Genomic DNA, 25,811 nt, shown 5'->3' with positions numbered 1-25,811 from the left:
GCTGAAGTGGGGGTGTGAGGGGTGGTAGTTATCCTCGACAATGCTTATGGCTCTACAGGTGAGGCGAGTGTGGAAAATGTCAGTAAGGGAGAGCAGAGGGTCACTGATGATCCTGCTGTCTTTGGCAGGAAGCCTCTATACCACACCAGTGACTGATGCAGCCAGTGATGATGCTCTGAATAGTGCCCTGGTAGAAGGAGCTCATGATGTGGGACATGTGCTCCCCTGTTTGCAGTAGAGGTGTTTCTGAGCTTTCTCAGCCAGCTGTGCCTGTTTGTTGTCCAGGAGAGGTCCTCAGAGATGTGCACCCCCCAGGTATTTGGTGCCACATTATTGGTTTGCAGTCAGAATAATGTCATGACCGTTTTGCGCAGTGGCTAATGTTTACTAGACTGCGTGGTGGGCTGATAGACTTGTTGACTGAGCCACTATCACTGATCAAAGGTCTTCAGTGCAGTGAACAAAGATAGAAACGGAGACAGTGAGACTAGGAAAGCAGCCCGCCAGCCTAGTGGACGGCAATAAATGCATTCTTCAAGTCAAGCAAATGCCTGTAAGAGCAGTAACATGTCGATCCATCAATATTCAGCGGAATCAGTTGAAACAAGTTGCACAGATATTCTTTACCTGTGATAATGCTCTACTTCAACAGGATAAGAAACATTTCATTGAATGACACACATGCTGCACTGAAGAAAAAGGCTTTTGATTTTTAATATTAATTAATTAAACATTTTACTCTGTCCAAACACACATATACAGCAGTCTGACATGTTCCTATGCATTTTTTATTTTACAATATTTGAAGCTTTCTTCTGTCCTTGACCTGTTAATGTGCCCAAACATTAATCAGAAGATGCAGACATTCAGCAGCTTAAAGGACATACCGTAGCTTTATTTGGGTCAGATCAACTTCACTTCTCTATAAATCAGGCATCCATCATTTTGAATTTACATTTTTACATTAGAAAACATGTTGATATTGTGAATCTATAAAGAGCTTTGGAGCAATTAATAACAATAATTATAAAATGTACATAAAATTCACAGTATTACAAAACAATTAGATACAAACATGGTGCAAAATCGGAAAAGGTGCAAAATCTCACCACTCACATGTGTACAGAATGTTCAGACTGTCCCTTTTGTCATAAAAACACCATCACTACAGAGCAGGTAATGTTAAAATGTGGAAATGACCATGAGCACAGGGCTGGAAGGATGGATCTGGCTGGAGTGATGAGTTGGGGGTAAGGTGGTGCTCGTGCTCATGTGTGGTGCTTGTTGTTAAGACATAATGACATGAAAAGGCAGCAGTTTCATGTATTAACGGAACAATCCATCTCTGAGGTCCACTGAGTGTGACGGCCGACAGAGTGATCCCTGAAAAAACTGAAAGTCTCTTAGTGACATAATCGACAGTAACAATCAGCAAAAGATAAAAACCCGACAAAGGCCACTTCAGGGGTTTTACCTGCATGTGTTTGCTTTAAAACCTGCCTGTCCATGGGAGTCAACAAGGTCCAGAATGTAGTACAAATACCATAAAGTGGACTTAAGGTAGACTTGTTTCCACATGGAGTAGTCCTGTCTTTAGACCCAGGCTGTCGGAATTTACTTCCTTCAGCCTGCTCACCTAAAAGTACTCGGATACTCCAGAAGAGGAGACATCTTTCAGTGTGTATATATTTCAGCTTCAGTTATCTGAATAACCCCAACATGATGTCATAGTTTAAGGCTTTACAGGTGCCGGTTGGTTACTTTTTTTATAGTTTTGTTCTGTTTCCAGTCTTTATTCTAAGCTCAACTGCCTAAATCTAGACCCCAGGATCAGGGTCAATGATCCTTATCTGACTTTTGAAAATAAAAAGAATCTAGAATCCACTCAGATGGTGCAACTTCACTGTTTACATGAGCCAGACAGTCGGCTAAAAGGCAAACATCATGTTAAAGTGGATGCAGTATATTGATGGTGTACTGATGTCTAAAGGCAGCACAGACTCAGCCACAACGCTGAAGAGATAACCAGAGGGTGTCACAGTTGGTGCGTGGGGCGCACCAACTTCATTCAGAAACCTGTTCAGGCTCTAGTCGTCCGTCGTTACAGTAACGTCACCTGTTAGGTGTTCAGAAAGCTGACGCAAGAGGTTCTCTGATTGAAGCAGCTGATTGGTCCAGCGCTGACACGCCTCTTCTATTCCAGGACCCTCCCCTCCGTATTCTGTTGGCAGCATGTCCGGCGGGAAACATTTGCGTAAAGAATCCTGGAAATCTGCACCATGCATATGAACCTACAACAAAACACAGCTTTAGTTTTAACAGTGTGTGTGTGAAGGCGTATCTGTAATGTTGAGTCAATGGACAGAGATGGCTGTATCTGCAGTGTTTACCCTCTGTTTGATCTTATCTGGCAGGAAGGGACGGATCATGGCAAAGACTGGACCGAAGAACATTGGCTCATTGACCAGATGAATTCCTCTAACCTTCAGTGGAAAAGAGTCCTGAGTGCACATGCAGGAAAAAAATGTAAAAACAAAAACCAATGTAGCGGCTTGGTCGTTAGTGAAACCTGATTGGTTTAATCCTGCAATAATATTTTGGTAATCTCCAATAGATTAGAGGAATAAAATGCTGTTACATTAACAAGCACTACCTAATGTTAGAGCATCTGTTATTTGTTGCATATCATCTGCTGAACATGACTTTACCGACAGTACGGAGGATATCTTTCTGGCAAGGGAGGGGGTGATCTGTAGAGCGTGGGATAAGCTCCAACCCTGCAGGTCAAATATGGCTTTCAGACCCCGCATTTGCGTCTCTGTCTCCCTGGAGATGATTTCCGATGTCATCAGGCTGACCCTGAACACCTGGAAGGCCGACCAGTCTTTTGGGTTCCACTGACCTGCGGAGAGACAGATGAACAGATGGATGATGCTGCACTTCAGTGGAAAGCAGTCAGGCCCCATTCACACTGGAGAAAGTCATTCCAGCTAGAGTAGGATTGTATCTGGATAGTCTTTAAGCTGGATACGTTCAGACCTATTTTCAAATCTGGCTATCACACAAGCGTGTGGCTTAATCTGGCTTGTTTGGCACTAGGTGGCGCCTACCGGAAGTAGCACATCGCTAACCGGAAGTATCGCGTTGCTAGCCGGATTTGCTAGCCACATTTGCGTTCACACCTGAGCCACATTTGAGCCAATCCAAATGAAATTTAAACTGGATACAGCCAGATTCGAGGTGTTCACACTCAGAAAAAAAACATCTGGATACATCTGGATGCGGCCCTAATCCCGCTTTAGCCAGATTTATTTCCCCAGTGTGAACGGGGTATCAGAGATGTTAACTCCACCTTACACCTTAAAGCTGCATGAAGTGAGCGTTGGCTTAAGCAGGATTTGGCCGCATCCAGATCAATCCAGATGTGTTTTTTTTCTGAGTGTGAACACCTTGAATCCGGCTGTATCCAGTTTGATTTCAATCTGGCTAGATCCACCCACGAGAGGTGGATCTAGCTGGATTGGTGGCTCAGGTGTGAACGCAAATGTGGCGAGCGAATCCGGCTAGCGACATGCTACTTCCAGGTAGCGATGTGCTACTTCCGGTTTACGGAGCGCGACACAGGACAAAAAACCACATGACGCATGCGCACGTCACACGGCGTGAACGGACTCTGTATATTACGAGGCGCCACCTAGTGGTTTGGAGGACCGCAAACATGCTGGATGAACGGCAGGTTAGGATGTAAACAGCAGGGATCATGTTGTGACTATGTTTCTGCGAGTGTGTTGGTCATCGGGTGTTAACAGTGTGTGACTCATTGTAACAAACCATCCACATCCATACTGACCGATCCTGTATATGAGCACCCTGCTGCCGGCGCGGTCCCGCTGCGGGAGGACGGCGTGGTACGACATGTTAAGGAGGCCGAGCACCGAGGACGGAGACAGACAGCCGCTGATCTCAGGACTCTCCTTCCGCCACCGCTGGTAGTTCAACAAGAGCTGCACACACAGAGACACATTCAGGGAGGAATTCACAGCCCCCCCCCCCGACCCTTATAGTCATTGATAAAGAATATGTCTCAAAACATCTACATCTGTATTTTTGTTATTTGAGCTTAACAGTTAACACACAGAAACACTTGGATCACTTTATTCTATCTAATCCCAGTGGAATCAGAACTTTCTTTAGGGGCCCTGCAGAAGTTTGCTTAGTCCGGCCATGGTGACCTTTCATCTACTGTTATCGGAGCCAAGCCCTCAGAGTAAAACACCACTGCTGCTGCTGCAGGGACATAAAAACACACACAGTCTGTTTATGTGTGACAAAGGCAACTATAAAAGAACTGAAGAAAGTGAGAGTGTGTGTGTGTCTGCAGAGCTTTGACCCACTAGGCTGAGCTCCTGCTGCCTTCACTGAACATTTTCAGATCAAACTTCCTGCAGTGTCTGACATGCAGGTGAAGTGTGAATTCAGCACATTGTGTTGCTATTGTCACACACTCTCAGAACACAGAAGAAGGTCCAGGAGAGGATGAGGAGGAGACAGAAGATGACTGCAGGTCTTATCTTCATCATCACAGGGTGTGGAGTCAAATAATAATAACGATGATCCAGACAGGAGCAGCCTGTATCATGTCAGTTAAACACATCACTGTGATAAAAGAACACTGTTTTGTGGCTCCAGTTTTTTAGGCTACACTCCTGAATAATGTGAGAATATACAGACATATAAGCTGTGGGTCAATTTATAATGGATTTCTGTTATACTTTTATACAAATGTCCCTTTGCCCTTCCAGCCATGCTTTATGGTGGGTATGGTGGGCTGACTAGACGAACACTGTTTTATCCCTGAGAATCAGAGGAAGGATGATGGATGGAGGCACCCGGTGCATTACAGGGCCAAAAATGCAGGATGTGGTAAGAAAACATTTGTCACATGTGAAATTTTGCTACTGTGAAGCAGCGAATCCAAAATCCTAGCTGAGACCGTGCTGAGCCACACAGGGAAACTCTGACTTCTGAAGGCTTTGGAACCCAGATGGCAGCTGGTTTTATCAGGTACCATGGATGAACAGAGGGCATGTAGCCTGTCCAGCTCATCATCACATGCTTTGTTATTGTATTACTGACCTATACAGCACACTGACGTACATGATGGTTTAATGTGAGGGTGTGAGGAACAGCTGGTATACTTGAACATACACTACCGTTCAAAGGTTTGGGGTCACCCGTTCTATAGCTTCTCTGATCAGCATTTTGTACAATATATTCATACTGGTTACTTTAAATGTATTTGTATTAAATGTATTTGCACTGTTAGTTTGACTCTTTTTAGTCTTTATTCTATTTTATATTTATCTAGATATAGTCTTTCTTTTATTTTATGTGTCCAACTGTGTGCCTAAGCCAAGAGCTGCTGAACAAAACAATAAGCAATAACGCTGGCAATAAAGCAATAACTTGACCACAAAGGGGGTCCACTCAAAAGTGGAATACTAGTTTTGTGCTTAAACATAATGTGATGTCACATCCCTTCTGGGAAAACCAAAGCACACTGTCAACTGAGGTGAGAACTACATATTTTTTGTAATTGTCTGCTTAAAGACACAAATATCAATCATTGAACATTTGAACAAAGTGTTTGGCCAGACTTTAGTTACAGTGCTGCTTCAAGCCAACTTTAAAATATGGCTGATATTAGCAAACATGGCTGTTTGGGGCAACTTGTCACACTTGAGTATATGCAATAATAGACACAGAGATTTTTTTTAGGTCAGTGAGGAAGGTGAATATTTATTGGTTCATTGATTATTCGAACGTTTTCTAGCTAAATTTAATTTGGAATATTAGTTTGTGCCCAAGACTTTGTTCTTTCAAGTATTTTTTAACAATCTGATGAACTTATTTTTAATTATTTGATTTGTAATATTCTTTTTAATGTCGTTTCATTTCATGCAGCTCTGTCTGTTTAAAGGATAAAGCAGTGTTGACGCAGGCCGCTGTTTGTTTCTCTGAGGGTCACAGACACCCTGCTGCTCCTGAGGAAACACACTGTAAACCTCGAACCCTCTTGGTAAGTTCCGCTCTGGTTCCTGTGGGACATGCTCTGCGGGATCTGTATCCCCGTGTGTGGGGTGTGTGCCGTGCGGCTGTACCTTCAGAGAGAGCTCCACGTCGAAGTCTCTGGCCCGCAGAAACTTGATGAGAAAGCCGTCGGAGAAGTCCCTGCCGGCGGACAGCGCGCTGGCCTGCAGGGCTCTCTGCCTCAGGTTGTTGACGAACGGCCTGAGCTGCTCCGAGTCGTCGGGAAGTTCACTGAGCTGAGGCCCGTTCATGTCGACCTCCGGTCCGGTTCACTCTCACTGCTGCCGGCGGGCGGGCTGCTGCTGCTGGAGGGGAGAGTGACGGAGGCAGGGAGTGGGCGGGTGTCCGTGGACATGTATCTTTGTGAGGGCCAGTTTCACTTTGGCACGACTGTGGACATTGTGTCTCTGTAGTTACTTGGTGTTTTGTGTTTGCATGTTTATAGTTTCTTCTGTTTTTGGTTGTTTTATTTACTCGTTAGAATCCAGTTTGCTGCTTTTTCTTTATTTTGTGTTTCTTGTTATTTGTTTTCGTCTCTTTGCTGTCATTGCTTTTGTTTTGTGTTATTTGTGCCTTAATGCTTTCTAGTCCTACTTGGACTGTCACAAACAGAACATGACCCAACACGCCTCCCCCTGGTGGTCATCAGAAGGTACTGCAGTACAAAATTCTCCATTTTTAAAAGGGCAAAGTTCAAAAAAATGCTTTCATGTTACACAAATATGTAACCGTCTGTTTCACCGTTTTAAGCTCTTCAACTAACAAATAATAAAAAATAATAAAATTATCATAATATATCTCCTTTGACCCGCCCTGCTGGTACTGCTCTGAGACTGAGGAGAACAGCCACACAGATTTCCTGCCTCTCTCCTTTGTTGTTCCTCTAAAATAAAAAAAAGAAGCTCAAACAACTGTCAGTCATTCTGTTTACAGATGTGATTTTTTTAGCTGTCTGGGTGTCAAATGAGAAACTACAGCAATGTCTCACTGCAGAAATTATGAATATGTGTAATTTCACAAGGAATCAAACCAAAACCGCCCATAACAAGGACCGAGGACCAAGGATGACAGCTGGAACACAGCATTTCTACATAAAGGTGTATGAGAATGAAAGCAGCTGTGGATCTGTAGGCCAAAGATATAACATTTAGGTTTAATAATAACTGTGGCGAACAATGAATTCAACTTTAATTTTCAGATTTTTCTTTACCAAAAAAGGACCTATAGTAGACACAGATGTTAATAATTATTTTAGTTCGCTATATTTATATTTTTGATATATATATCTGCACTGTTTATTTTTCTATTTTGCTGTAAATAATGTTTATACAGTTTAATTTTTAGCGTTAGAGATATATTTTGTAGTATGCTTAAGTGCCTGTATTTTGCTGCTGCAATAGCGAAATTTCCCAGCGTGGGATGAATAAAGTGTTTTCTATTCTATTCTATAGAACCCTAAAGGGACATGAGCAAATCTATTGTATCTTGTGTGCACAAAAAATTTCCCGTGAGGACAAGATGATTTTTTTTTGCTCATGTGTAAGGACTCCTACACATACTGTACATACCACATTGTAGATGACTATCAGCCTTTTCTTCAACAATAGCATGAGCATGAAGTTGAACTGCTCTGGCTGGCTTCTAATAAAATGCTTGACACCACAAACTGGCACTACTACACAGCAGTCCTGTACGCTATAGGAAAATATGATTTGATTTTAAGGTGTACTGTCCCTTTAAGTCATCATACAGGTACGACAGGAAGTTTTCTGTGGTCACTTCAAGACATGAGGCATGGGGTGCCTCAAGGCTCAGTTCTCGGCTCTTCTTGTACCATTAGTGCAAAAAAAAAAAAAAGAGGTCTTTTGAGTTGTCCAGACTCTGGTTACAACCCAGTGTGTACCCACAAAAAAACACTTCAACTGGTCCACAAATCTGCAGCAATAAAAGAAAAACCAGCAGTCACAAGCATTCAGAGCTTTAGCTGTTTTTACTGAAAAACTGTAACAGGGGTTTGGTGAACCAGGCACCTCTGTAGCATCACTCTGCTACTGTACATACAAGACAACACCCACAGCACAGTCACCGATTATACAATGCTTCTAATCAATATATTCATCAATGTATAATGTATTGTATAATCAACAGCTCTGGGTCACACCACAGTGGGGTCAGAACATGAAATGGAAATGTGGTTTTCATTGTAAAAATGAGCTGCTATGAGCCAGGAGGATGAAGGGTCAGCCATCAGAAAGAGTCTCAGATGAGTCAGTCAGACTCTGAAAAAAGTTTATGGTGTAAAAAGATAAATCACGTCCACGTGTTCCGGGAGAGGCTCCATGCTGCGGAGGACACATAACGTCCTCACAGGGGCGCCACACAACAGATGACTTTAACCATCTGGCTTCGGTCAAAGTCTTGAGGAGAAGAACGCCTTCCAGAGGAGATTCTAAAGTGGACAGTGTTGCCATAGGGAACGGAGCGTTTAGCATCTCATGTGAGCTCAGCCACAACGACCCTGTTTTCCTATCGACACTTTGCAGAAGCTGCCAGCTGTGGTCTTCAGAACAGTTTTTAACATAACATGTTCATTTTGATCTTTTAACACACCACAGGGTTAACATTCATAAGACATTCTGAAAGAGAAAAAAAAACAGATCCTGTTTGGTCCAGCAGAAACCACCAGACTAGATGCAGGCCTGATATCTGTTACCACCGGTCACAATGAGGGATTTATGTATCAGTACCTACAGCATCCAGTCTCCCAAGAATTTTCCCTAAATTTGCAATGGTTTGACATTTAGAACAAAAACCCTTATATGATCAGACATTCATTTTTGGCTTTCAGTACACCAAAATCATATGAAGCTTGATACCCAGGCCTGCCCTCTACTGGTGGGACTTTTAACTGACAGCTGGAAAAGAGAGGAACTGACCTGTCTGTCAACAGTTTGAAACATTATTTTAGAACGGAAGTGCATACTGATCATACATAGAAAGACAACAAAACAGTCCATTTAACCCACTGTGGTAACTCAGTCAGAGCCCAGGCAGCTGAAACAATACTAAAGAATAAACAAAGCAAATAATGACAAAGAGGGTTTAAAAAAAAAAACATAGATTTTGGTCCAGGATTTGGATGCATACTTTAAAAGCAGATCTCCCAGGTGGAGTGAGGTATTATATAAAAAAAAAAATAATAGCTGTGGACAGAAAAAAGGAATGTAAGACAGGCAGTCAGGAAGGTTCTGTGCAGGCTAGCAGGCTGAGGTGCAAATGTGCTCACAATATCCTGAGAACAAATCTCAACCCTAACCTCATCCCCCACTCTACTCCTGTCACTGTGGAATATGGCTTTGTGATGTTTTTCATGTCAACATGGAAACCTGAGAGATCACAAAAAAAGGATAATGTTGTCTTTAAATGAAGTGAACACACAAGAGTTGTTCTGAAGCTGTGCAAAAAAAGCACAGATAGGAAACTAAATTACACAGAATCCAGAAAAATACATGCACAAATTAATTTAACAATCATTTCCAAAACCTAGTGAGTAAATCTTGGTAATATGTTTTGGCCTTTATTAGCTCAACCTTGTTTCAGGCAGCATCATTCCAGACTGCTAATGTACTGATTGTCATGAGCTGAGCTACATGGTGACGTGTTTCAGGGCTGGATCACCAGAATGTGACACAGCAAAAATCATCCTGCCAAATATTTGGATTTAGTTCATAAGCACAGGGTTAGTTAATCACTAACTTTGTTATAGTAGCTCCAGGACATTTTATTCTGTTTCCCTCCACGGTACTGTTTAATGTATGCTCCTTAACACACTGAACATCATTTCATACAATAAATTAATCAAAGAGAAAAAAGAAAAGCTCTTCATGCTTTGAAGTGTGCTAACGCTCATTAGCAAATCAAAGCTAAATTAGCTTACATCGACTGCTATAAGGACAAAAACATGGAATGTCAGCCTGTGTATGGAGATAATAATCCAGAATGAGCTTTGATCTAGTAAAAGAAAAAAAAAACTACACTATGTTTTGAGTTGACTTAAAGGTAAAATGTAAAATAGGTGCTCCACTGAGCCACAGAGCCCACTTCCAAATGCGACACATAAAGTTTGGCAATAAAGTGCGGACATTGTTATTGGCCTGCAGGAGTGGTTCTTAAATTTCATCAATGTTGTTTGAAAAAAAAAAAAAAGACATGAACACCTAAGACCATGCAACCATCAGATGCTGGACTGACTATGGTCACACTGTGGCAACATGTCCGAGAACCATGTTTTGGAATGTGACAACCTCCTCACTGCATTACAAATATTCTCCAGTGTAATCACAACTACCTGTCTTTAAGAAGCATCAGAGGATCATTAGATCCAACGCGAGGCTCTAACGATGCGGCAGCACACACAGACACCGACGCACACGGCTGACGAAACGACAGGGAGTCCCTGAACTGAACAGTAACTGTAGTGTGAGTGTTTTAACTCGACAATGTCAAAACAATACGGAAGCTTTATTTACTACAAATTTAGTGACAAAGAACATTCACTATTTTTTCCCATATTTTTTTTTGTTCTTGTCAATTTACACATTTAAGAAGATTTGCAATATTTTTTTTTTTTTGGTGGAAAATATACATCAAGGCATAAGCAGATATTTTTCATGTGTTGTGATTGTGTCAGAAATGTTTTAAGTTTGTTCTACACAAACTACACAACTTGTACCATAATTCTTTAATGTTAACCAGAGTCCTGTTAAGCTGAAAAAAAGGTAAATAACCAGGGTGGGTTTCTGGTTAGTCTATTTTAGAAAGATGTGGACATGTAGATCATTTATTAAGGCAACAAGCAAACACGCACGGGCTAATTTGGAGCTCGACATAAAACTCTCCTGCTACTGTTTGAGGATTTATGGGAGACATCTGAACATACAACTATATATTAAAATGGCTTTGTCTCAGGATAAACACGTTATTTCTTTCAACCAAGCTTAACCCCTTGCTAAACCTGAGTGACATCAGCATGCACTTCGATGAACGACACCATCCCTCAAGACTGTGACAGTTTGAACTAATGGATGACAGACAGGCGTCCCTCTCTTCTCATCACCCTGACACATTTTAAACAGTTTATAATAAACCAACAGGCTCCAATCAAACAGTCTGTCAACCAAGGTTTCAGAGGATGAAAAGAAAAACCTTAGAACTCTTATTAAATCCTGAATGAACACGCACATATGCACACTCACATTCACCAGAACCACTTCCAGATGGAGGATCATTTCACACAGGGTCTTACGCGGGATCATTAAGATGATCTTCATTTTTTTTCCTGAATAAAAAAAATGTCATTTGCCTCCCCGCTCTGTGGCTGAACAGTCATTCCAGCTGCTGCTCCACTGTCTCCACATTGTTTTTATGCTTAAAATTGTCACACCACCTTGTAATCTGGTCCGTCAAGATATTTACAGCCATGGTCACAAATAACTACATGTCTTCGTGTGCGTTTTCTTGCTGGGGTCTCAAAAAAAGAAGAACGGTGTTGCACATGTGAGAATGAAATCTATTAAAAGTGTGTGTGGGAGGCATTCCAATTCACATTTCCTACAAAGTGCGTGTCTCTAACGCGTGTAAGGTGCGGGTAGGCAGCTCTGTGACGGGGCAAGCTGAACGGGAGTAAAGCGTGTGACTGATTGGCATTATGATTTGTTCATCGGCACAGTCTGTCGTCACCATAACAAAGGAGGAAAAGGAGGAAGAGGAGGAGGTGTGGGGCTCCTGGTGACTTCACATCTCTCGAGGTGCCAGTTTTACATGTTTTATTGAAGGCCTCTGGCTAAGCAGTACCTGGGTGCTGGCTTGGAGTGGAGGGGGCTAATAGCTAAAGGATAGCAGCAGGCTTTGAGCAGTCAGCCTCTCCCTGTGTGGGAGCTGTGTGGCACAGAGAGGACGCACGATGATCGGCTTTGCGTTCCATTTAGCTGCGTTGTTCATGCTAGGCCTGGAAGCCCGAGCAATGGCTGAGGAGTGGGTGCAGTATATGAGTCCACCTCTAGGTGGCTGTAGGTGTGGAGGAGTTTTTAACCCACTGCTTAGGTAAGGTAGAGTTCGAGTGATAAGCCCACCATTGGTTATTATTGAAAGTAGGTTGGCCACATAGCTGGGTTGGTTGTTCAAGAGGGTGAGAGTTCTTCCCTTGAATAAGTTCTGAACCCAAACACAGGCTCATGCATTGGAGAAAAGATGGCGCAGAGCCTAAAACTCGTCTGTGGATGAGAGTTCAACGCCCGCTCGCTGGGTAATTTCTCAGTTAGGAGGTGGAGTTTCCTCCTTTGAATAAATTCTGGACCCAGGCGAGGGGCGTGGCCTGATGTCAGGAGTCATCGTCTGTGTCCTCTATCAAAACCTTGGTGTCACGGGACTTGGACCTGAAGGAGGGGAGAGAGAGTGTTAAAATCGTGACCTCATCATTTATCTCCACATGCGTGACAATCTGTTCAAACTTTACCACTTTTTGTGGCATGTTTGTTTGACTGTGTACTTGATCCAGGATCGACACTCACTGTGAGGCCAGTCGTGGCCTGCGTAGGCTCATGCTGTAGCTCCTCTTCCAGCTCTTCTTGCCCTGCCGGTTCCTGACTCCGTCCTCCTGGTCCATCATCTGCTCCAGCAGGGTTTGGTCATCAGCATTGAGCGGAGCCACACTGATGTCTCTGACGGCCCTGAACTCACCACAGTTATTCAGGTGCTCGTTCTCCAAACGGAAAAAGTTCCATACGAAACGCCTGGGAAGGGCAAACAGTGATTGTTACATATTGAAGCTTTCTTCTGGAATTCTAAGCAGCTCCAGGCCTAAAATTAAGAGCAGATCACTGATTGGTGGTGGAGTGGAGTAGAGTTTTGAGTACCTGAAGACCTCCAGTGGAGCAAGCACTGTAGCTAGTATGTCGGAGATGCTTTCATAACCAGTGAGTGTGCTGAGGCAGATAGTTAAAACCCATGAAAAACGCAGCAGAACGTCCTCCACTATGGCACTGTAGTAATAGGCCTGCAGAAATAGAGAGACAGCAACATGGTGAGCACATTCTCAGAGACTGCTCACTCTCAGACTGTCCTGCGTGGAGACGGACCTTGTGTGGGTAGACTATCTCCTCTCTCAGAAAGGTGTTCTCCCCTGCGTTTCGGTCAAACAGGCCCCAGTCCATCTTCAGGTCCCACACCAGTGTGTAACATGAGCTGACCACAGCACAGGCGATGTACAGATAGAAGAAGATCTCTGCTTCTGCAGGACTGTCCGCTGAGGAGCAGAGAGAGGATAGCAAAGGTGTTCTATGCATTTGTTGTGAGTTATTTCAAATAGTAGTCTTTTAACACAGCCATCTGCTGTGGACAAACTAGGGACATGGCCATGTGCTGCACCAGCCTTTCTTTTTTAATCTTATTTGACATCTTTAAAAGCCGACCAGCTTATTTTTAATTTTCCATTGACCTTGCAAGGAAAATCAGAGGCCACATCCTGTCGAGCTCCTCCGATTTCCCTCTGGATGAGGGAAGACTACTGCCACCTGCTGGATGAAAAGTTACTTCTTCTCAGGCAGGTGCAGTCTGTGCGAGTTAGCTGTAGTTTTTGCGCTGGTATTTTAAGACAACAGCACAGTCAGCCTTCATCGCTGCTGTATCTGATGTTTGTTTTGTGGGTCTGGTGTGAGTGAGCTGCTAAAGGACATCGCATCATTCATACAAACTTTAGGCCAAGTGTGTGTGTGTCTACCTTTGTGTGTGCTGTAGAGGGCGGAAAAAGTGACAACAAAGAAGGAAGTGGAGTATTTTCCCGCATTCACCAGATGAGGGAAGGCCCGCTTGGTGTCACGGTAACGTCGCAGACACTGGACGAATCGGAACCAAGCGGGAAGACACTTGATCACCGCACGGACGCCGTAGGAGTAGGAGTTACACACGTCATTACTTGAACCTGAGCAGGATCAGTCAATCAGTCATGGTGCATCTGTATCATTCCATCACAGCTTTGAGATGTGTATTTTTGGCATTTCAGGATACATCTCACAGTCTCACCTTCCTTGAGGAGTCCGTCACGTTTGTTCCAGCTCAGCTCAAAACTGTAGAAACAGATCATGTACTCCAGATCCATCAGAACCACCACTAGAGAGTTCAGCTGGTCAGCCAGCCAGAAGTCTGCGAATCCAACGCGGTGAAATGGAGCCGTCACCACTCTGAACTGTGGAGGAAGACGGAGAGGAATGTCGGTGTCTCTTCACCAAGAAACACAGGAACTTGTCTTTCTGCATCATCTGCAGTGGTGCTATGAAATCTGAGAAATCGGACCACATCTGACAACAATCTGCTGCTGTGTGACTTTTACTTGTTGGCTCCCTCTTGCTGTATCTATAATCAACTCATTCATTCCATGCATCAAATATGGATGATATATGGATGGAAAAAGATGAAGAAAACATTACAGTTAAACCAACACAAACTCTGTATGACTGGACGTTGTTACCAGAAGTTTGAGAAGCCAGAAGCGGGACTTGTAGTAGCAGGTCTTGAAGGGGTTGATGAGGAAGAGGAGAAAGAAGCCATAGAGAGCCAGAGGGTTGGCCTGCATTGGTACCAGGATGCTGTCACTGAACAGACAGGACAGCAGGCTGACACACCACAGCACCCCCAACAGACCTGCAATCTGCGCGCGCACACACACACACACACACACACAGTATGATTACAGTGTTCAATACCAGGGGAACTGTCTCATCCTCTGTCTAATCCATGCTACCTTTACATCAGTGTTTAAAAGGTGAGAAGATGTGCATGTGTGCAGCCACTGACCTCAAACAGATGTTGGTGGGACAGGTTGTTTCTGGGGTTGAGCTCGAATATGAGAACATGATTAACACCTGCCTGCCTCCAACCATAAGTGTTAATGCCTGGAAAACAAAATCAAGGAAGTGAGACCAGGATACCGTGTATGCTTAGCACATGCAATAAAACTCAATCCAGTACTTTTTCTAGCACTGAGGAATTTCACTCATCATAAATGGATGAACAGAAACTTTACACCCGTCTCAGAATCCAAATGTGTTCAGAGTGTGTGTGTGTGTGTTTGTATGTATACCTAACAGGAAGAGGAATTCTATTAACAGGAAGCCACCTCTGTAGATCCTGACCATAGGCCACACATCAGAACTACGAATCACCACAGTTCCTGTTGACAAAGGCAGACACCATCAAGTGATTACAACGAGATGAATCCTTTAAAAATCACATGACCACATATTTAACCAAAAAAGACAAAAATAATAAAATACTAAAGTAAATGGACACCATGTGCACCTTCAGCAGACCACTGTTCTATGACAATCTGCAGCAGTTCACAATTTATAGAATATCCATCATTTAGAAACACTCGTTGTTATGACAAGATCTGTGGAAAACCTGCACACAAATGGAGATGGCACGGAAAAAAACTACAAACTACTTCCTAATTTTGATGCAGTGATTCAGTTTTTTTCTTCCTGAATTCACAGTGTATTCTGCTGTGGCCAAGATGGGGAATCCAAATCCGGCCTGAACACAAACAATCACATTCCAGGAAGTAAAACTTGACTCATTTTATCATTATAAATATCTCATGATTGCCAGCCAATATATGGAATTTGTTACCTGCAATGACCACGGTGACTATTAAGACGAGGAACACTCCACAGTAAAGGCCGACTCTGAATGTGGTCCATGCAGGAGCAGGCTGCCACAAAGAAACACCTTAGATCAGATCATGTAACCAAGCGTTTAACAGATTAATAACCTCTGCAAGTAAAGGACAGGCAACACTGGGTGAGTTACCTGTGCAGCTCCCAGTGGAGGAACCCTCAGCCTCTTCATGGCCCTCTGCCTGTCACCACCCTCCAACTCTGTTGTGACCAGTGCCTGTAAGATAAACGGAGGACAATTCTGATTCTTACTGCTGACAGTCTGCTTAGCCTCAGCCAGAGTGATGGATATCTTAGTTAAGGCTTATTAGCAGGAGTATGTTTTCATATGCATGTGTACCTCAGTCTCAGAAATGAGCTGTGTGATCTTCTTGCATGTGTAAAATGGAGCCACCTCGACGTGGGCCACCCTCCAGTCGGCCCCTCTCGATGTCTCCAGAATCTTATCATGCTTTTTCAGGATCTTCCTGAAACCAGTGAAGTTCAGGTTCTGTGTGGAATGGGGTGAGAGATAGAGAGAGAAGGCTTTATAGAAATGAATAAATAACATCAAACGTCTACAAAATGTAAATACACTGGAATCAGTAAGTATAACATTTTCACCAATGGTGCGATAGATATGACAGGTTACATTTTTACAGCCTCCCAGTGTCCTCTGCACATCAGGCGGCAAGCAGATCAGCCAACACTCACTGAATTTTCAAACGGTTTGCATAAAAACACACCAACTTTTTAAAAAAACAACAGACAGAACCATTGGTCACGCAGGACGCATTTGAAAGCTCAATGTCAAATGATTATTTTTGTTTTAATAGTTACAATAACTCTGGATAAACTGATTTACTTCCTTAAACTACCAAAGACAGGCAAAAAGGTGGAGCTGAGGTGGGTGGGTGGTCATGAAAGCAGGAAGCTTGCAATGTAAGTCAGCAACTGCCATTTGAATAACATTAAAATTGGTTATATTATAAAGAATATATAAAAATTCAACCCCCTATACAGTTGTCACAAACGGGGAAATTCATACATATGTTTGTAAAGTTGGACATTTAAACATGGAGGTCTATGGAAACTGACTCACTTTAGCAGCCAGCCCCCAGAGGCTGCAGGAGAAATGGCGTTTTGCTTACAAAAGTCATTAAAAAAAGGCACAGGTGTCAACCCTGCTGGCAGTTGAGGGAATCAGAGGGTTAATTTGGGGAGTTAAAGGTAGTAGTTTACACATTTAGGAGAATTCATTTGCAATGATGTTAGTGTCTGCTCCTCACTCTACATTCAGTTCCTGTGAAAAGCTTTCTCTTCAGCTGCTAAATGTGCTTGCCGAGCTTTTCACAGCTACGCAGTGAGAGAGAACAGCGATGTTGCAGGATGGGAAACCACAAGCTCAGAACTGGGGATTTATTTACGTAAGATGTAACTTACTTTATTATTGATCATTGAATCTGTGCTTTTTTTGTGACCCTCAATTAAGTCTATCACTTATCAGACAGACTCAGACTATCAGTCTATTAAACAGTGAAAACAGCTTTTAAAATGTTGTATAGCAAATGACTTTGACAAACACGCCAGGCATTCTGTTTGTATATACATACTGTATTAATACTTGTTTGACTGATCTGCAGGCTTTCTTATGTGGAGAATGACTGGCTGCAAAAATGCAAATAGTAAATCTGTTCAGCCTGTGGACTTCATTATCATATCATATTTCTATTTGAATAATGAACTGATGATCAGCCCTACACGAGGGATGCCTCTTGACACTATTTTGAGTCATGTCCATTAAATATTGATCAATACAGTGCTACAGTAATTTATAAGCAAGGTCCCTGTCACACACACTAATGCGGTGCTGTTGGGATGAGATGTGTGTGTGCACCTGATAGTTCTGCAGCAGTATGAGGCTGAGGTAGAACTCGGAGAAGGCCAGCTGCAGGTCCTTTATATTCCTGTGTTTGCATCTCTCCTGCTGTGACAGGGCGAACACCGTCTTCCTCCTCCTGAGGCCCCGCCCACTGGCCGAGCTCTCCCTCTGGGCGTCCAGAGAGGACTGCAGCTCATTCTGCAGTGTGGCAAATCGCCGCTGAGCCTCAGCCAGCTTTTCTGGAGGAACAGCAGAAATGCCATGTTAAAGAAGGAGAGCCACAGGAACAGGAAAGTGGGAACAGGACACTGTCAGTGGTAGAAATGAGAGATTTCAAGGACTATAACTGTGTGAGAAGAACTGCACGTTGTTATTTACCAGAGTAGAAAGTGTTGATTTTGGCCAGTTCTTTTTCACATGTCTGGAAGAACTGCTCTTCAAACTTGGCATAGTACCTCTTGACTGTATCTTCATCTGTGACTAAAACAAGACAGGATTTATTAGAACAACACTGGATAGTTCTCCTCCAACCAGCAGAGGGAGCAGTGAAACAGCAGCAGGGCGATAACCTACCACGATTTGTGAAATGTTCTGTTTGCTTTATACACATCAAGTGTTCAAGACTCATCTTGTGTGTTCCATTACACATCTTAGTAGAATATGGGAGCAAGAAGCATACACTAATCAAACATTCACTGCACTTTAATTAACCTGCTGAAACTGCCGTGAAAAAGCACACACACCAACACCACTTTACACTGATATTGTGGTTAGTGATATGGACAAAGACCAATGTATGCAGCAGCTCTATAAACCTATTAAGCTTTAACAAGCAAGACCTTAAAAAGTCACTGTTTTAGGGATCAGAAAGTAATCCAGCCAAATGAAACACTTTATGTAATCACATTACACAGAATGAGCAATGGTGCTTTTACACAGCTAATTACAAAGCCAAGTAAATAAAAACGTCAATGAAAGAGTGAAAGATAAAGACATATAATAAGGGTCATGTGCAATATTCTACACCAGTTACCCTGATTCATATTAACATAATGGGTTAAATGGCCTAAGAAGAACTCAGATTTCAGCAGCACAAAGGGTGTTTGTTCTTAATGCAGCTACTGTAATATGTGAAATGGGGGCAGCCACAGGTGTCACCACACATGACAGTTTAGGGAAACCCCAGAGAAAGTAGCATTAATCAAGTAACCACAATAAATGCAACTGAGATGCACAAATTTAGAAGGAAGACATTGATATCAACAGAAATGAAATGTTGCCCATTGGTCAATAAGACAGAGATAGTATGCAGTCATATCCAAAAAGACATCAATGAGAGTATGTATAAAAGGGACAAAGATGTGTGGATGATTTTAAAGTGTAAGAAACTGCTAGATGATTGATGTTCTCAGCGATAGTGTATTAAAAAAAATATGTGTGAATATATCGTCTTTGGCAATTAGGTAAATAAAAGAAGTGGAGCTGTGTGGTAATCATAAAATATGAAGAAAATAACTACACACAATTTATCTGACTGACACTGAGAGTATTTGCTGCCTGGTATAATAATGTGAATTGAATCAAGAACAATTATCACTAAACCTGTAATCTACATCTCACAATCTCTATCAAAACATAACACTATTTACTCTACATCTTCATGCACTGGCACAAACTAAAATCAAATCTATGATTGAAATCTAACTAACTTTTACATTAATACTGTGAGGAGAATGTTGATATCAGTGTTGTATTTACTTGCATCCCTAAAAGCATGGCAACAAGTTTAATTCCTGTTCCTCCCAGTGAGCCAAACACTTTGTTTTTATACATTTACCAGAACTCAGTCCTGTAATTTACATCAATTTTTTGTTCTCCACTCTTAAGATCTCATGCTAGGACGGATTCTGGTAACCTTTAATTGAACAGCGGACAGAGAGAACCTGTGTGTTCAACCGCTAACTTGTCCCCGCCGTCACGTCAACAACAGTCCGGGCAGGTGGTTTTGAGTCAGACTGTGCAGACTTAGTGATTCACTGTGTTTCAGACTGGCTACTTTAAGACAAGACACCAAATTAACTAAATTGGAGAGTCCCAACCACTCCCTCCTTCCCTCTCTCTCTTTCATTCTCTACCTCTCTCTCTCTCACTTGTGCACAAATACACAAACAGCCACCACAGTCAGACTGCAGTAATCTCCTTATCCCTTTTTGGCCTTATTCTGCTCTTTTCTTTCTGTGTCTCAGCTCATGTCATGATGATTATTATCATTATGACATGTCTGTCTCTCAGTAATAGGCTATACTTTCCATTTGACAATTGATGTTTTTAGCTCTATTTTTCAGCAACACCCTGCTTTACTTTGACACTATTACACACATTCACATTTGGAGGGAGCAGTCCAGGTCTGTGTTTTGCTCATAGACACTTAAACAGGACTTACTGGGCATGAACAGCATTACGTGTTAGTTAGTTCATAACATATTTTAGGAACTCCTCTTCCTTCAGTGTTACCCGTACTTGTTATTCATAGCCTTAAAAGGACATTAAATTCTCAGTGCTGTGGACAACACAAGACATTCTGGATTCCTTCCATAGAAAATAACCCTGGTCATATGTCTGTAGGTAACAGAGACTTGTTTTTTTTTTAAAACTCACCTTAAGCCTGAAGCTAACTTATACACTGCAATACCACAACTAGCCACTAGATGCCGGTAGCCTCTAAATACAGATGAATTAACCTTCCCTATTTCCCGATTTTAAAAGAGTGGTTTTGAGGTGCAGCTTGGGAGGCTTTGGCTGCTGCCAGCTGGCAAAACACGAGTCAGCCTAAGATCTGGTTAATCCAAATAATGGGAAAGCAGTCTATCACATGTGGAGCTGGGTAAACTTGCACAGTGATTGCATAGTGTATGGGGACTGACTCACCTTTGGAGCCCCCCCTGAGGTGGTAAATGAAGGAACTGCAGTTTTTGGCACTTGGCCCTGGATGCTGCCAGTTGATATGTAATAATTTTAGATCTCTTCTGCTACATTGTCGGTTTGCAATAATTGTATTGAGTGTATTGGTCATTGCTCTGTTCAGGGATGTTTGCTTGCCTGCCAGTCCTAAAATCAAAGACGTCTTTCGATTTTGATGAACCATCTAAAAGCAATGTCCACATACAATACTGCAAATAATGTAACCTGGACATAAGAAGAGTTCGGATGAGCAGGTGTTCGCCAGACAATCCCCAGACTAAAGTACACAAGATTAGTCACTTTCCAGACATTGTAGTCAGCTGAGCTGCTGTAAATATAGCAGTCAGTGTGAGCACCAATAGTTGGGACAACTTTTGGAGAATGGAACAAGGTGTGAATCATGCCAGTAGGTGAAACACGTGACTATTGTTCCATATGTAACAAACATAGCACCATATAGTGGGGAAAGTGTCAGAAACAAGGTCTGCAAGATAATAACTGTGAAAACAACAAAATGGATATAATTAGATCAACTGTAAAATATACAGTCTGTCTGGTCTCACAAACACATCAACACCAACTCTCTGAACAGGTTTGTATTTTGGAGTTACCTTCCAACCTAAACATGCTCATCTACAACCTTAATTTAACTGCTGACAGCACTGAAGGGTTTTACTTAAGCATGATGATGTCGTCCAAAAGAGAACAAAACACAGGTTAAAGCAATAATTGATTGTACTTTACTCTCTCGACCGCATTATCATCTCAATGATGGCAACATGTGTGAGGATTACTGGAAAACATTAGCAGGACATGGTGAAAATTGAGTTTAATAAACATGTTGGATGCTGCTGCGTACATAAGCAATACAATCATCTGTTAAGGAAAATGCTAAGAAGCTAAACACCTACCTGACATACTGGCTCCTAACACAGTCATTTACAGTTTGTAATTATGAGATGGGTACTCCGTGGAAAGAGGGAAAAGAATCATGTACTGTTTATAGGATCCTGACAGATCATAACATGTAGGTATACATTATGGGTTAAATACATCTCACACCGCAGAGCCCCATTATCTCTATCACGCATCATGTAACACTTACACATCAATAAACAGTTAAGGGACAAATAATGCCTGTATATCAGGCCCAGAGTGACGTGTGTACATATTTCAGAGGCAGGTTTTGATAAAGATCACATGAAGACATGTTCTGACTTGATCACAGCACGACAACAGAGATTATAATAGTTGTCAAGAAATATATATAATATAAGCAGATGCTGGTGCACTAACTCACTTGGTCTTTAGAGCAGAAAGATAAAAACTAAAACGACCCTATTCGTGTTGTTATCTATTATTTTTTCTTCTAATCTATTTGTTGTCTTTTTGGCTCTGCTGTGTATCAGTCTATCATCATCTGTGAAGCACTTTAAATTGCACTAACCTGCACCAAAAGAGCGATATAATTTAAGTCTAATTTATTGATAATTCTGCTGTATTCTCTTCTGCTAGTAAAGCTAACCCTTAAGGTCGACAGCATTAAATACAGAAAGAATAGTGGGTAGTATGATACGCAGCTTCAAAGACATGCATTTACACACACCAGTTTGTAACAATACAACTTTTACCTTTAATTCTGCAGACAGACTGACTGCCAGACTCAATAACTTTCTGATTTTTCTCTCAAAGGTTTGCACAGACGAAGGCCGAAAATATTCTTAAAGGTTTAAAACTGAACTGTGTGAATTCACAGGACAAACCCTGAGCGGGTCAGTAAGTCTGATGACCCTCTCATGGAAACACGTAACACAAACAGCCCAATACATGGCATCGATCAATGCGCAGCTGGCAGATGTACAAGTGACGTCATATACAGTACAAGTGCTCTGCAGTTATATGAGCTTCTGTAAGCCCAACAAGACAGGTAGCGAGTATGCTGCAATCATGGTTTGTTCTAAGATTATGATGTCCTATTTTTGATCCTTTAAGATGGAAATGTTCTGTCGAAAAAACAAGATAAAAGAAAAGATACCAAGGAAACGTGTTGTGCCACTCATGTTGTTTAGCATTACTTAAAAGAGGCCTGTCATTACATGATGAAAAAAGGACTCTGATAACTGGTTTTAAGATGTTTTAAGAGACTTTGGGGCCTTAAATTTGGTCACTTTGTGGCCGTTGTTAGTGTAGACACATAATTAAGCAATAATGCAGGATGAGGTAGTCTCCTATAAAAATAATTGGTGGTATCAAGCTGCATGGCTCAAAGAGAAGGAGTGGCATTTTGTCTGCTGGGGCCATTGTCTAAAGATGCCGAATGATCACACGCTTACAGACAAACTGTTTAAATCATCTAACTCGCTGCTTCTCAACACAAATACTCTAAGCAGAACTAAACAGTAAAACATTGTTTTATCGAATGAAGACACAACTAAATCTGGTGCTCGAAGTAAATTAGGCACACGGTGTGTGTATGTGTGTGTGTTACCTTCAATAGATGGGGCCTGGTCTTGGGCAGTATACAGCATCTCTTTGAAAGCCTGCAGACACAAAAACATGAAAATTAAACACCGTGTAAGATTACAGGGTTAAAGGGTGAATGTTTGTGCCATTGATGTTAAATATATTTTTTTATCAACCATGTTTTGCAAATGAGCAGAATATTTGGAGCATTTTGAAGGTTAAGTGTTAACTTTGACTTTGTTCTAACGATGAACTGCTTCACTCAAATCATGTTTTGGTAAATTCTATAGCAGGGACAGGAAATTTAGCATCGCACAAAAGATTTGTATAGCTGCAACAAGCATTCTGAATCAAACATCCTGACAGAGAGGCGCTGATCTCCTCGGTTGTTTTTTTACGTACACAGTTATATAGGCAGAACTTGTCACCAGTAACACATGTCAGAGGAGTTAAAGCACCAAAACCAAAAAAACAAGCCCATTTGTGGGAATATGTTTATCACTGCATGTTGGTTTTTACAGTAATGTTGTCATAGAAACAAAACCGCAAGCAATGTACCGGCAATTTTTCCTCAGTCAAGTGCTGAGATGAAGTGCTCGCCAGGCAGCATTTTTCTGCCGGAAAAGAATGTTTATACGGACACAAGCTATTGGATAAATGATAGTGTTGATTTCATAGTCAACCCTCTGAACCACAAGCAGTTTCTGGGTGTTTTTCCTCTGCCGTCACATTTTAAGATATTTTTTTGCCTTTAATTGATGACAGTGGAGAAACGGGAAGGACTGGGGGCAGAAACGAGGGGATGTCGAGCAGTATAAAGGCTGCAGGCTGGAATCTAACGTGGCAGGGCCACTTTATGGTGCACCCTGCTCTACTTGTGACCCGTTTCATAAAGCAGGTTTAGTGAAAACTGAGTATGTTAAGAATAAGGAGGGAAAATTTGGGTTTACTGATTAAATAATGGGAAAAAAGTTAAACCTATTTCAGAAGATCAGGTACCTTATAACTTTGAATGTGTAACCATAGAAACTTAGTCTGTAAACAACAAGGTTTTCTTCCATGAATTCAGAATGTCTATCTCCTACATTCATACATCAACTAAAGCCTGCAGATCAGCCAAAGTCCAATGTTTTTGTTCGTTTTTAATTATTCTGAGTGTTTAAAGTCGACATGTTAGATTTAGAAATTGCATTTTGTCTGCCGCCCTTCGACGCTCGCACTTTTGTTTAAATTACAGGTCATACTGAACGGGTTCACCCTGAAAAAGGACGTCCTGTACTATAACATTTCGGATGAATGAAAACACAGTTACAGAGAACACAGCAATATCACAACATAAAGTCAATGCTGCTGTGGTGCAAGATTCTCCCTGTATAGCCAGCTTGTTTCAGATACTACACACATAACTAATAACTAACACCTCGTCTGACAGCATCTGAAGGCATTGCGCCATTTACGTGGCTTATTAAAAAAAAGGCAGAAGAGATGTAACAGATTTTAAATATTTTGGTCTGGTGGGTGGATGGGCACGTTAGCATTGTACTGATGCATTTTGTTATTTTCCTTTTCCTTTATACTGCGAGCAGTAAAGTCCATGGGTCTGTCGGTCTCCTTCATGCTAGTAAATCTGCAGTGTATACCACTGCTGTGGAGAGGGGAGTAGACAGCAGTCATTCAGTGTCAATGAGCACCAGCAGGACAGAAGGACAGTCGCCCTCTTTCATCCGCTCTTGCTCAGGGGTTGGATAGTAGAGTGGTCAGTCAGTCAGTGTTTCAGAATGCCAGCAGGGTACAAGACCACAATGGGTTCACTGTGTGCCAGCCAGCCTGCCAGCCAGTCAAAGAGCGGCAGAGTGGGACAAACTTGCTTCTGCAGCAAAACAGCAGAGCAAGTCAAGGTCAAGCTACAGCCCACACAGCCAGCCTGGACTCACCAGGGCGATCTCTACAACCATGTAAACAACATCAACACTTACAACAAACAACACAGGGAAATGATCAAACAGTCAATACAAAGGCAGTTATGAACATTGTATGATCTTCTTATTGCTCTGATATTTTGACAGGTCAGACTGCAGCACTATTTTTAACCCAGGTAGACAGCACCTAACCTTAAATCCTGTTCTGCATGCTGATGGAGTAACAAGGATTCTTCATCGACTATAAAAACAAAGCCATACAATCGATACAAAACTGCTTGTCACTGTAACCTGAGAAATTAATGCCGAGGAGACAGAGAGCAGTTTCCAAACATGGTTAGGATAGAAAGTCCACCACAGTGAGCCTCTTTCACAGCAAACATTCCTATCAGCCCCTCTGCTCTCACTACATTTTCTTTCACCACAGAGAAAAATCGCTTCTTTTCACAAAAAGGCGCATGAGCAGAACAGAAACTAAATCCCAAGTCAGGCCTAATACCACATTTCCACAAGGGAGCCATGCTCACCCCACATTTCCCAACATGCAGTGTGGGAAACACACAGACAGAGAATGACATAAACCGGCAATCACCGTTTACAATTCAACTATGCTGTATTCTTTTGATGCAATGTTGTGAATAGACTTATAGACTGAATAGACTTGCATGAGGTTTAGAAATTAATATTTTTAAGCAGCATAGTTACAGATTGTGGCTACTGCTGGCTAACTATTAAAAAATAAACTTTGTGAATGTACCTGGAAACATCAAAAATTATGCACTTTGC

The 25,811-nt window shown here is 42.0% G+C and overlaps 2 protein-coding genes across 2 annotated transcripts in view; both read right to left on the bottom strand.

Moving 5' to 3' along the window:
- Positions 1 to 868: 868 nt before the first annotated feature.
- ttpa (tocopherol (alpha) transfer protein) lies at positions 869 to 6,445 on the bottom strand. Its single transcript, XM_028428444.1, has 5 exons — positions 6,162 to 6,445; positions 3,851 to 4,004; positions 2,709 to 2,902; positions 2,391 to 2,501; positions 869 to 2,291 (listed from the first exon to the last, which is right to left on the bottom strand). The coding sequence occupies exons 1-5, from the start codon at positions 6,339 to 6,341 to the stop codon at positions 2,088 to 2,090; spliced, it is 843 nt and encodes a 280-aa protein (XP_028284245.1). The 5' UTR covers positions 6,342 to 6,445; the 3' UTR covers positions 869 to 2,087.
- A 1,659-nt stretch (positions 6,446 to 8,104) lies between these two features.
- LOC114449439 (xenotropic and polytropic retrovirus receptor 1 homolog) overlaps positions 8,105 to 25,811 on the bottom strand; it is a 29,319-nt gene continuing 11,612 nt past the window's right edge. The window contains exons 2-16 of the mRNA XM_028427118.1: positions 23,132 to 23,183; positions 18,061 to 18,162; positions 17,698 to 17,921; positions 16,162 to 16,311; positions 15,955 to 16,038; positions 15,775 to 15,856; positions 15,227 to 15,316; positions 14,941 to 15,038; positions 14,615 to 14,794; positions 14,170 to 14,332; positions 13,868 to 14,068; positions 13,227 to 13,393; positions 13,005 to 13,144; positions 12,660 to 12,881; positions 8,105 to 12,524 (exon numbers count right to left, since the gene is read on the bottom strand). Of these exons, the coding sequence (XP_028282919.1) occupies positions 12,470 to 12,524; positions 12,660 to 12,881; positions 13,005 to 13,144; positions 13,227 to 13,393; positions 13,868 to 14,068; positions 14,170 to 14,332; positions 14,615 to 14,794; positions 14,941 to 15,038; positions 15,227 to 15,316; positions 15,775 to 15,856; positions 15,955 to 16,038; positions 16,162 to 16,311; positions 17,698 to 17,921; positions 18,061 to 18,162; positions 23,132 to 23,183 (2,010 nt within the window). The 3' untranslated portion in view covers positions 8,105 to 12,469. The remainder of the gene's footprint in view (positions 12,525 to 12,659; positions 12,882 to 13,004; positions 13,145 to 13,226; positions 13,394 to 13,867; positions 14,069 to 14,169; positions 14,333 to 14,614; positions 14,795 to 14,940; positions 15,039 to 15,226; positions 15,317 to 15,774; positions 15,857 to 15,954; positions 16,039 to 16,161; positions 16,312 to 17,697; positions 17,922 to 18,060; positions 18,163 to 23,131; positions 23,184 to 25,811) is intronic.

This window comes from Parambassis ranga, chromosome 17, assembly GCF_900634625.1.
Source record: "Parambassis ranga chromosome 17, fParRan2.1, whole genome shotgun sequence".
NCBI lineage: Eukaryota > Metazoa > Chordata > Actinopteri > Ambassidae > Parambassis > Parambassis ranga.
This window is presented reverse-complemented; position numbering and strand designations above follow the sequence as displayed.

Bases quoted from the DNA above. Each gene is read 5' to 3' on its own strand.
- ttpa (XM_028428444.1), bottom strand. From the start codon at position 6,341: ATGAACGGGCCTCAGCTCAGTGAACTTCCCGACGACTCGGAGCAGCTC. The intron at 2,502-2,708 runs GTAAAGTCATGT...ATGTGCACTCAG, and splicing joins AGATATCCTCCGTACTGTCG to GACTCTTTTCCACTGAAGGT. The intron at 2,292-2,390 runs GTAAACACTGCA...GTTTTGTTGTAG, and splicing joins CAGATAAGATCAAACAGAGG to GTTCATATGCATGGTGCAGA.